The 12,712-nt window shown below is 43.9% G+C and overlaps 2 protein-coding genes across 2 annotated transcripts in view; one reads left to right on the forward strand and one right to left on the reverse strand.

The window, feature by feature from the left end:
* Positions 1–3,895: 3,895 nt before the first annotated feature.
* Positions 3,896–4,543, reverse strand: cldn5a (claudin 5a; the record flags this gene model as incomplete). Its single annotated transcript, XM_080738932.1, has 1 exon — positions 3,896–4,543. One exon carries the CDS (start codon positions 4,541–4,543, stop codon positions 3,896–3,898), a length of 648 nt encoding a protein of 215 aa, XP_080595058.1.
* Positions 4,544–5,917: 1,374 nt separating this feature from the next.
* LOC308295187 (septin-2) overlaps positions 5,918–12,712 on the forward strand; it is a 29,359-nt gene continuing 22,564 nt past the window's right edge. The window contains exons 1-4 of the mRNA XM_080738182.1: positions 5,918–5,999; positions 10,412–10,468; positions 11,022–11,121; positions 11,884–11,970. Of these exons, the coding sequence (XP_080594308.1) occupies positions 10,442–10,468; positions 11,022–11,121; positions 11,884–11,970 (214 nt within the window). The 5' untranslated portion in view covers positions 5,918–5,999; positions 10,412–10,441. The remainder of the gene's footprint in view (positions 6,000–10,411; positions 10,469–11,021; positions 11,122–11,883; positions 11,971–12,712) is intronic.

Raw genomic sequence — 12,712 nt, forward strand, 5'->3', positions numbered from 1 at the left:
ACAGGAAACCAGCCATGCTACTGGACTGTGACAGACCTCTCTGAGTCACTGTGTAGGGGGATTATCGCAAAATTTTAACGAGAACAGATCTGTTTTTTTCCTGATGAACGTCTAAACCAATTTGTTGTCTATTTTCTCTAATGAATGCTTTGCTTTCAGGTTCTCTCCTGATCCCTTTTTTAGGTACAGAAAAACTGTCAAAAGCTGCCATTCCGGCTGGTCATTAGCTCAATTAAAACAAAACCATTGTTCTTTTAATTTAATGACCTGAATGCTGGCTTGACCATCCATCAGAGTAAACGGCATCCAGCTGTGAGGAGAAGAGAGACCAAGCACCTGCTTGGGCTGAGTCATAAGGCGTAAGCTGAATCAGACAGTTCCTGACTAACAAATTAGCTATGTACTTTATCTGACTCCACCAACACAATGCTGGGGGGATCATGAGATCATGCGTGATGGTCAGTCGAGGGAATTGACTTCCGACTTGGTTGCCCTGAGGCCAGATTTAGGGTTCAAAGTTCACGTCATGAGAAACAACAACTGAGTCCAACCCCCCCCCCCCCCCCCCCCCCCCCCCACACACACACACACACACAGACACACACACACCCAGACTGCGCAGAATTGGTGTATATACTGACCTAGCCTTTTCCACAGATCTGAAATTGGTATACAACCTGACCAAAGCCTGACCAACTATGTCTGCGCTCCCTTGATTGAGCCAGGTCAAGTGTGTCAGTTCAAACCAAACTGCTGCTGGGAGCACAGTGAACTGAGGAGTCCGGTTTTGTGCTATTCAACAACATCACCATTACATTCTTTTGCTGTATGATGAAAGTAAAGCTTCTGCTGTCACAGCGCTTCCTCTAGCAATGCTTGGTAAATCACAGGCTTTTAGCAAATCCCTTCTTCACCGTCTATCTAGACTGTGTGTGTGTGTGTGTGTGTGTGTGTGTGTGTGTGTGTGTGTGTGTGTGTGTGTGTGTGTGTGTGTGTGTGTGTGTGTGTGTGTGTGTGTGTGTGTGTGTGTGTGTGTGTGTGTGTGTGTGTGTGTGTGTGTGTGTGTGTGTGTGTGTCCATACTTGCTGGAATGTCTGCAGGCCAGGCCTTTTATTAGACTCATCCATACCACCACATTATAGGGCCCTGTAGCCAGGCAACTGCAGGTTCTGGTTGGTAACTATGGAGACATGTCTATTGAGTGACGTTGCCGGCCCTGTTTGCCTTTCTTCTCTTTTGGAATGAGGGTCTTTTTAAAGGTGCACCCCCAACCCCTCAAAACACACACACACACACACACACACACACACACACACACACACACACACACACACACACACACACACACACACACACACACACACACACACACACACACACACACACACACTTAACGCCCTACAAATATGCACTACACACCCTCTGCTTATACCCCCACACCCCGAGCTTCGTCACCCTCTGTGTGATGACTACAGGACTGGAACTAACAATCCCACAAAAACAGCTCCCTGACACCATCCATCCACTCCAGACTAGCCAGTAGCCACTAGCCAGAGGCTGGTTTGGAGTAGCCTAGCTGAGCTAGACATCCCAGCCATGTTAAAACAAGGTAGATACTGCAGTTAGTTAGCTAGATGCATTAGTATCTAGGCTGGCCCCAGGCTAGGTTTGGAGTGCGTAGTCACTCCATCTGTATACCCAGGCTTTTATGGCTCAAAAACTCCATTGAGAACCCAAAATATGAATGAGTATACAGTACAGTACTGCTTACTGTGTACAGTGCACAATAATCTCTAGTTAGTAACCTACTAATGACCTAGATAATGCCCATGGCATTATCTAGCCCACAATCAAGTAAACAACTATCTACACTCTACCTGGAAAGTGAGTCTTTATGCTAAATATGTTACTTATTTATTTTTACTTATTTATTTACTATATGCTTAAACATGAATAAGCTCAACATCAGAGCTACACCTGACAGCATATAGGCCAATAGGCTAACATTCTGAACAGCATATTTTGTTAAGTTGTAATACTCTTAGTCTTAAGTATAAGTGAAAGTAGCCTATTAAAAACCCTGGAATTCCAGCTTTAGGCCTAAATAAGAGGGCAATGCAATGTCTGAAGACGTTTTTTTTTTATAAGGCTACAATTATTTATCAGCCTTGATGCTCTGAGTCTGATTGGCTCAACACTATTCTTCATCACAGCAGCATCTAAAGGCGGGAGATGGGATTGTGAGGATGACTGAATAAAATGACTTGCGGGAAGACGACAAGACGCACATTCGCCATAGCTCTAATTTGAACGGCTTTCATGACCGCGTACTGTGGGGGGGAGCTGGTCTGAAAGGGGGGGTGGGGCAGTGGAGTATTGTGAGTTGAGCAGCAGAGCCCCACTCGGCACTCTCGCTGAATGGGCATTGTCATCTGGATTTCTATAGCTAACGAAAATACTTGCTCCCGCCATGGGGGTTCATGGGTCCACGGTGGGAACCTACATTACGCAAATAGCCTACGCACCACCACCATAATGTCACTGTAGGGCCACTGGTTCTCAAGCACTGGGTCGGGACCCATTTGTGGGTCGCGGACAGATTTTTAAGGGTTACTGTTTTTTGCTTTCTACATTTTGTTTATTAAGTAGGCTAGGCTATAAAAAAACGTTCCCAAAATTTAAATCAAAGAAAAAAGTTAAGACATGTCATAAATTAGTGTATTAGAAGTGGTGAAAATAGCCGATCTACAAGCTCACAACACTGAGGTAGTGTGAGCTTGTAGATCTGCTGTTGTTCACTAGTTTGGGTCCCGGGCAAACGTTTAATTTCTGTTTTGGGTCACGAGGCGAGCTAAAACGTTAGGAACCACTGCTGTAGGTCATCAAAGCTGGTTCCCTGCCTCTGTCGGTTATCAAACACATTGTGTAATGTAATAATAGGCTTGATTTTAGTTTGAGACAATATAGTCAGTTTAATCTTCATAAAAAGAGAATATTGCATCGTCAAATACATGAATAATGATTCATTACAACAGATATCCACAAACCAACGGAAAACAGCGTTTATTCCTACAATGAATGAAAAGAAATAGAAATACACCCAGCACAGCAACAATGTTGCAAAAACTTTGCACTGCAGTTGCTAGATGAGAAAAGGAACAGTTGATGCTGGAAAACAACAGGTTCCAGCCCCAGGCTCTTCGGGTGTCAAGATTTCAAATATTACAGTCAATGCTATTACCCGAAGTTACGCACTATACACAATGCTGTCTGAGTTTTATTTTGGCTTTAATATGCATATACGTTCTTCTTTTCATTGCTTATACAATGTACGAGTCTCTTCATGTCGGCGTAAATCCACTGGCCAAAAATAGTCTTTGAATGTTTGGGAGTGCAATCATTCTGAGAGTAACTGTACAAACGTGTGCTAAGATGGCACATACCTGTATATGCTTGAAAGAGCAATGGATATATGCGATGGCAAGACTCTCTAAAAACAAAACAAAATACGGTATAGTTACAGTAAACAATTCAAAATAGGCCTAGGCCTACTAATAATTTCGAGCGCTTATAGAAAAAATAGGCTACAAAAAAAAGTGGAAAAATAGCAGGTACCTATAACAAAGATATTCCTTTTTGTCACGAGCTACCGCTTGAGTCTTTCCATCTCCAAAACATGCAGTTTATTGTCTGTATACAAAAAGGATCTGCAAAATGGTGTTCCAAGTGTTGGAAGGCCAGTGTAAAAAATGGCAGGTGCTTCCCATTGATTCAATTGTTCAAATTCTTTTAAAATGCAGGTGCAAAAATACGTCCATCAGAAAGTTTTTCAAAGGCTGCAGGATACTTTTACGCACCGGCTAACTGTCCTATAACATGGCGGCGGGGACCGAAGCTACACATAATTCCTCTTGTCGTATTCCCCGTTCTGTGTGGCTGATCGTTTAGTCGGCGCATATTTTACTGAGTATCCAGAGTTCCCGTTCGAGGGACAAGAGCAGAGGAGCAGCGCGCCCCCCATCAGCAGCAGCGCCGTGGCCGCCCAGCCGATGTAGAGCGCGGCGCCTATCTCCCTCTTCTTGGACGCGGGCACCTGTGGATTGTAGAAGTCCGAGATGATGTTGTGGGCCATCCAGCACAGAGGAACGAGGAAGAACAGGGCGCTGATGATGTAGATGACCCCTCCGGCGTTCACCACCCGGGCTTTGAGGTTTTCCGCGCGGATGCAGTTGGTGCACTGCGCCCCGGCGATGGTCACCATCAGCCCCAGCACGCCCATCACAGAGGAGATGATGGTGAGCGCTCGGGCCGCTTGCAGGTCGTGGGTGAGCGCGAGGACCGAGTCGTGCACCTTGCACTGCATCTGGCCCGTGCTCTGCACCACGCACGACATCCACAGACCGTCCCAGATTGTCTGAGCCACCACGATGTTGGCCTCAATGAATGCCGTCACCTTCCACATGGGCAGCCCGCACGCAACCATCACCAGGAGCGAACCGAGCACGCACAGGGCCAGCCCAATGATTTCTAGTCCGCCCGACATTTTACCTCTTTTTTTCAATTAATAAAGTCCTAAAACTTTCAATTCTCCACCTGATCTCTCGGTGCTTTGCGCAAATGTGGCCCTGCTGTTGATTTCTGCGCTTTCTTACTCGCCTCGATGTAAAGAAGGGAGAGTCAAACGGTTAGACGCGCATCAGTCGCTACATTAATCGGAGTATCAGAGGCAGCAGCTCTAGGTCTCTTTAGTTGCTGACGGGTTGTAAAAACAACTGGAATAATCACACAGTACCACAGGACCACGAATATCTGCGGGGCGGGGGTGTGGGAGCTAGAGGAAAAACTTCCCTCCAATCAGATGGGAGCGCATCCTCTACGCACCAATGAAAAGGCGAGGAAGTTAGTTGAGAGACTTAGCGGTCCACTCCAGACTCCAGAGGACCGTGTGTGTGTGTGTGTGTGTGTGTGTGTGTGTGTGTGTGTGTGTGTGTGTGTGTGTGTGTGTGTGTGTGTGTGTGTGTGTGTGTGTGTGTGTGTGTGTGTGTGTGTGTGTGTGTGTGTGTGTGTGTGTGTGTGTGTGTTATTTAACATGAATAGGACTGGGGGTTGGTTGGGGAGGGGGTAGGCGTCATGCAACGCGTTAATGACGCGCGGCAAGTGCATCGATGCACTTGTTATTGATTTTTCAACGCATGATTATGAGCCTACTGTTAAATCAGCCTTGTCAGGCTCATCATGGCCCACACTGAGAACATTAATTGCACGCGCAGTTCTATGGTGAATTATCACGCCCTTCCCGAACAAATCTAATTACACAGAAAAGTTGTTGGCTACATCATATTGGTTCTCAAAGTGGAGACAGGGGACCCACAGCCAGGGGTCCTTGAGGGAGTTCCAGGGGGTCCACAGCTAAATGATAGTACCAAATGGACCATTGGTTTTGTAACTCTGACTGAGAGTGTATAAATGGAACCAAAATTAATGCAGGTCCATTTGTACACATACATTCTTCAATATAAATTTAAATTAAAATGGTTGAGAACACTGCTAGAGCTATAAAACTCTTCTCTTATGGGGTCCCTGACATATCTATTCAAATGGGGGTCCACGGGCTAATAAGTGTCAATTTGGGGGTCCTCCTTGACATGAAAATGTTTGAGAACTTAACTGACTATACTGCCTATAAACATCCACACTCACTCGACCAAACACCCCAACGCCAGTCAAGCAGTTGTCCAACACAGAAACCGCCGTACACTGGCAACCATGCTGGCTCAAACAGCCCATGGTTACAGACGGACCCGTCGCTGTGACGTTGAGCCGTAATGGCTCCGGTGGCACACAGTTTCCAGCCGAATACAAAGAGCATCACAGACATGGGCGGAATGACGGAATCGTTGGAACGGTTTCCGGGTATCCCTTTCTGGGCTGGGACAGACGAGAGAGAGAGAGGGGCTCAACACTTCTGTTGATAAACATTGTTTCAAAGTTACGCGCAGGTAAGAACAAGGCCACGAAAACGTTCTTTGTTTTCACACTTTTACATTACGAGTCGAAGAAGGAGTGAAGAGTGTTGTGAGAGTGCGGACAAGTTTATGGTAATATGACACCACCACTCGCGGTAACAACTGTTGCATGCTAAAGTTTGACATGTAACAGTTTCAGTGCAGTACTACTACGCTCAAATTATGTTTAGTTATATCACACTCGCTATTCATAATCATTTAATGTGGACCTACTTATCTACAAATTGTTAGTAATGACATTGATACTAATGATGATACATAGTTGAAAAGGTTAGTCAGCCACAAATTGGGTGTGGTGGACATCAGTCTTGCCTCGCACAGATATGGCTAGATTTTAGGTTAGTTATTTTACTCACTGGCCTATACGTTAGATTAGAGCATTTTGCAACACATGTCCACATACTTTTTAATGATTTAAGTCCAGCTCCACTCAATGTAAACGTTTTCTTAGAATAATGTCCTAATTTGGTTAAATGTGGTTACATTATATAGGCCTTGGATTTGATATGTATAGGCCTATAGCTATTAGACAAGATTAGTCACATATTTGTTCTAATACTCAAATGTATACTTTACCAAAAATCAGCACAATAGAGCCCAAAATCCCCTCTGCCAACTGAGCATAGTATAAGGCTAGCCATTCAAACAAGTGACTTTCATGTTGTTCCAGTAGATTCTTACTGAACAGTAACATGGCCTTTAAACATCAGATTAATCCTCGACCTTTGACTGTTGCCATTAAATAAATTAAATGTTTAGACAACTTCACAATAACAAAGGGAAACAATAATACATTCTCATTGTGTGTGTGTCTCAGTTAAGACGTGGCAAAGGGCCACTATTGAAGAGTTATCATCCATCTTGGCTCATATCTTTTGGCTCAGTGAAAACTGTTGCATTTTCACTTCATGCTGAGTGGCGAATGTTAAGAACATAATGGCAGGCTCATGGCTGCTGTACCTATACCGACATGCCTGTACGTGTCTGCTACATACCTATCCCAAATTACTACCTTCTTCATTCAGGAGCTGGCAAACTGACCACAGATAACTTACCTGGCTATCTGAGGAGTGACATCTCGGGCTACTGTGTGAGATAGTATTCGTTGGCTCCTTCGGCAGTTCTGTGACCCTTCTCTGACCTCTTCCCTTCCCCTGGTCTTATCTCACAAAGACTGGCCTGCACAAGAGCAAAGGGAAGACATTAGTCTGACTCCACGAACTGAGGGGAGTCGTTTTCCTGGGTTTTTTGTAGTTTAGAGTGAATGGAAAAACAAATAGTTCACCGTGACAGATCCAGGTGGCATGAGGGTGTGCCAGGAGTTTCCATCTTTCTTAATTCTTTTTAGTTAATGCTTAGTATTCTGATATCAGATTACTCGTGTCACACTACAACAAAGCAGATCCTCACTGAATATGTGTCTGTAAGTTCTGTAAGTGTAATGTTGCCCAACTTGCCCATAGTATCATTCATAAATGTTATTATTATTGCAACTTAAAGGGGGTGAAAGCAATATTTCTCTGTAGGGTGTTTGCTCTGTAACAGGGTTCACCCTGTCCCTCGGGCTCTTTAGTAAACACAGACAAACACAGTAACACTAACAGAAAATACATTTTCAGGCCAGCATAGCAATGTAATCCAATCAGGAGAGAGAACTCATGCAAGATACAAGATAAACAAGTGGAATTGGATAGTGATGAGACCAAGAAGTGATGAGACAAAATTGGAACTGGAACACAATATTGAAGTTGATAAATGGATGAATCTTCTGTTTACTAAAGACGTGGAGAGTGGAGACCCCTGTCACTGACCAAACACTAGAATTGCATCTCAGTGATCTCACCAGTTCACAGCATTACGTGGCCACACATAGACAATGAAAGAGCAGTCTAAAGTCATTTTCCTCCACGACTCTATTCTGGTTATACAGTAGCTGTGTCAATAGCACTGTTATGATAACATTTTCTTGCTGCTGGACTCCCATTTGTTTTTTGGTCATTTCCTGTCCTGTCCACATCATCATAAAAGGCCCATCCTGTGCTTTAAACTCTCAGTGTGTTATGAACGTGCCTGCTGGTTTCCTTGCAGGTTGAAAGGACCACTCATTCCGCCTATTGTTATGTTTTTCTTTTTTTCCCCCCTCTTTCATGACTCATATTATGAAGTACTTCTACACCAAAGCCCTCACTCTAGTATTATATCTTTATTACTTTTATCCACCACCGCTACCCGTGGCCCCAAACTAAAGGCTTAATTTATTACAGTCAAGCTTCCAGCTGTGAGTGTGTGTATTTTGTGTAAGTCTTTGTAAGCATGTGTGAGCATGTGCAAAAACATGCATCCAATTCAAGGCCTGCCATGGGGTCGGATGCCCTGTTGGCTGGATCACATGGCAGTAAATTGCCATTACTGTAGTTTTTTTCTTTTCTTTTTTTTTTTCAATTTCCACTTTATTGTCACATGATCACATCACATATTTACTGGTGTAAAATACTTTCCTAATGTTTTAGCAGTTTATTACATAGTCATAAAAAAACAGTCACCATCACCATTATGGGATATTATTGTTTCAGTCTCATAAGGGAAGAAAGCAAGTAGACCCCTGACATTGTGTCAGGAAGGTGAATAGTTCCACCACTACCACTGCCGCTTTGTGGCTTCTAAACATAATAAATTAAGAACGTAGATATGCTTCACATGCCGGGACTTTGACTTTACTTTGGTGTAAGTTTTCCCTTTTGGCCCAAATTGTTAAATCTCCCTCAGGGCTGGCCAGAGTCCATAGCTGCGTATGTGTTTGTGTATGTGCATGCACTTCAGTAGCACACAGAAGCAGGGGCGATTAAGTGGCCATTATTGAGTGGATATTATTGCGGTGTGCCTCCTGCCTGTCTGTCCTGTAGTGTTGTCTTTGTGTTATTACCGCAGCCATAATGGAACACTTTAATTAATCTGCCGCCAGACTAATGCTGGTTCCCACAGAGCCTGTCCAGTAATAACATGCGTGTGTGTGTGTGTGTGTGTGTGTGTGTGTGTGTGTGTGTGTGTGTGTGTGTGTGTGTGTGTGTGTGTGTGTGTGTGTGTGTGTGTGTGTGTGTGTGTGTGTGTGTGTGTGTGTGCGCGCGCGTGTGTGCGCGCGCGCGTGTTTGTGCGCGTGTGTGTGTGTTTGCATACACCTGTTATATGTACATGAACTCACACACCCAGCTCACTCTAAATTATTTCTGTAAGATATTGTGTTAATATTATACTACAGCTATTGTCTTGTTTGTCTTGTTTTGACACTAATGCAAGATGGATGGCCATTCTTTTAATATCACACTTTTTTCTTTAAGCATACTTAAGTTGCCCACATGGCTCTCAAATTTTATCCTGGTGGTTTAACTGAAATAACCTTTTGACAGTCAGACACAGTTCTTGCCCCTGTCTCCCCACCCTTTCACCCCAAACTGTCTTGCTGTTCCACATGTGGTCGGTCGTGAATGTGGTCGGTGGCAAGGCACGTGCTCTCCCTCCTCCCCCCAGCACAGTGGTCCTGTATAGGAAAGGCTTCAGGAACCAGTGGGATAAACATCCATTGTTCTGGCTGTGGTCTCGATGAAACCTCCCTGTCAGAATGAGAGATCGCTGCCCACTCTCATGTAGATATAGAGGCCTCTGGTACCATCTCACGTCCTGACCGTAACATTGTGAAATTGGTGCCCAAGTGTCCACAAAAGCTTGCTTGGTATGCTGGGCATTTCAACACAGACCAAAGAAGAAAGGCCTTTTTGAGTTGTGCCTTTCGTAACTAACTAACTTGGTGTAAACGGTGCGTCTCTCTTTGGCAGCACACGCTAGCCTGCCTCCTTCTAATTCTTATCACACTGCACCTGTCAAAGGCCAGTGTGTGTGGGTGATAAAATTGAGCTGGCTCTTCCTGTAAGGTCATTATGGGTTTAATTAATCAAACAGGCTCATTACTCTGTCATCTGTTCAAGCCGTAGCGTAAATTGGGCACTTGGGTCTGACAGCCCATAGGGTGCAACCAATGAAGTCTGGGAACCAACCTCGGACCTCCCAGACCTACTAATCACTGCTTTGTCCACTGTGATAGTGTTGGGTAGGGTAACATTAATGTTTGGTAAGTTGTAATATAGGAGATGGAGCCTGAATGTGAACGTTATCGATGCTCTTGATGTGAAACATAGTCCAACGTAATGGAAGCTGTGGAATTGTGCAGTAGTAGGAGGATTTCGGAGGTTTCTCCTGGAGAGAAATTGGCACAACCTGATGAATCTGTGGTGTGAAGATACGCTCTCAGGGGCATTCTAACCATTCTAGAAACTGTCTGCTAAATATAAAGTCTGAGAGGGTATTCATTCGTTCTTCTTCTCCACCAACAGGTTTCCTCTAAGCATCCTGAAGCTGTAGCCATGTCCCAGTCGGGAGAGAAAGGGAAGGTGAGCAAGGTGGAATTTCCTCCCCATTACAGCTGTTGTACTTGACACTCTGAAAACACGACTGACTAAATACCTTAGGGACGAATACTCCAATACGGTGATGGTGATTGGCACATACTCACAACACTTGAGATCTCACATAGCACACAACCTTGGACAGGCATCCAGAGAGGATATCCTGTTTAAACGTGAGCGTTTCACAAGTGGCGTTTTATTGCCCTCTGGAATTTTTTTATCTTACGCATCACCATCAGTCTCACTTTCGTGCATACACCCACTTGCACTTTTCGACCAGGCACCTCATAAAGAGATGACAAATGTTTTTGGAGGAACTAAATACGTTGCTGCACAACAAAACAAGTCCCTATCTGCCAAAGTGCATATAATTTGTGGTAGCCCTTAAATGTTAAATAAAGAATTGCCTTTTATATGTAGAGGTTTGAACTCTTAACATAAAAGTTTAACATATTTGTTTTACAAATGCATTTTGTGATTATGTTGAAATGTACGCAAACCTAACGCTGAAATGTGTGTATCTTTTTGTGCTGGACAGTTCCCAGAGGCAGCAGGTTATGTAGGCTTTGCCAACCTTCCAAACCAAGTGCACAGGAAGTCTGTGAAGAAGGGCTTTGAATTCACCCTCATGGTTGTTGGTATGTGATCACCTGCCTATAATAATAGAATAGAATTACTGAGTGACAAAGATGAAATACTGGCCTGAGCCGCTGGCGCAGCGGTCCAGGTACCTGGCCTCAGTGTAGCCCTTCAGTGTGTCGCGGGTTCGAGTCCCGATCCCGGCAGCCTTTGCTGCATGTCACGCCCCATCTCTGTCCCCCGTTTCTTTTCAGCCTGCTGTCTATCCCTAGTAACAAAGGCATAAAAGCAAAAATAAATCTTAAAAATAAGTACTGTTCCTATGTGTCGTCAAACTAGTATCACTTCTCTTTCTGTAATGTCATTGCATGTTTCACAATAGTGAATATGTGGTGTGTTAGTAGTCGGACAACAGGGACTACTTTACTGCTTGGCACACCTATTTATACAGTACATATTTTGATATGTGTTTTATCTAACCTTTTGATGACATTTGCGGTCATCAATAGTTACAAAAATAAAGAATAAATGGTATCTCAGAAAAATCCTGAGAATGTATTTGTTCCCCTTCTGTCTGTTTTTACACTCTAGGAGTTTAATGTGCAGGCTGTTTGGTTTGTCTTTTGCATTATTGAGTACATGTAATGTAGGCCTTTTCCCATGTTGAAAAATAAAAGTTGATACATTGTCAAACATTTTTTAAAGATTTCCACTATTTTTAAACAATTTTGAAAGTATACAATTATTAAATGTCAGTCAGTATATTGTATATTTGCAAGTCAAGTGGTACCGTAACTATTTGGTCATGTCTTTGTCTGCAGGGGAGTCTGGCCTGGGCAAATCTACTCTGATAAACAGCCTGTTTCTCACTGACCTCTATCCTGAGCGCTACATCCCTGGTGCTGCAGGTAACCGCACGCACGTACGCAGACATACTAACACTTGCACAAATACTGTAATAAAAGAGAAAGGTCTATTCCAGTGCCTCCAGCGGAGCATTATTTTAACTGGAATGTTGGGAATGTTTCTTGTATTAGTCTGAAAAACAGCCCCCACCATCCCACCCCTAGACCTACCTTATGACTTGACCTGGATTATTGTCTGGTCTCAAAACAACCCCAACTCCTCCTGCTTAAGTACCATGCATTGTAATACATTAGGACCGCAGGTCTACACTAGAAACGGAGAGATTTCTTCCGTTTGGTCCGTTTGTTCTTTCTCCCTGTCTGTACTTGGGCGTATGATTACAGTCCGTACACGGACGCTACCGTACACCTCTCAACTGAATGTACTGGATTTGTCCGTAGCAAGAAGTACCCATGGCCACCGTTGTCAACCGTAGGGGCAGTAGTGAGGAAAATAACGTATCCTCTGCAAAAAGAGTGAAAATATGTTGTTCTTATACCTCTATGATACCAGCATGGAAAGCTCTGTCCGTGGCTTGAACGCTGTTCTCATCAAGAGCCCATGGTAAAGTGAAACGGCAGTGATCCTGGATGGACATGGAAAGCTAGTCTAGCCTAATATGCTGAAAAAGACCCCATCTAAGTTTCCTTTTTATGTTGACATTGTCCTTTTTAATAAGACGGACAATATTAAATCCTGTTGGTTATTGATTAATCACCAGATTCGAGGGATGGAGGCTACTCC

The sequence above is a fragment of the Nannobrachium achirus genome, assembly GCF_963921795.1.
Source record: "Nannobrachium achirus genome assembly, chromosome: 12".
NCBI lineage: Eukaryota > Metazoa > Chordata > Actinopteri > Myctophiformes > Myctophidae > Nannobrachium > Nannobrachium achirus.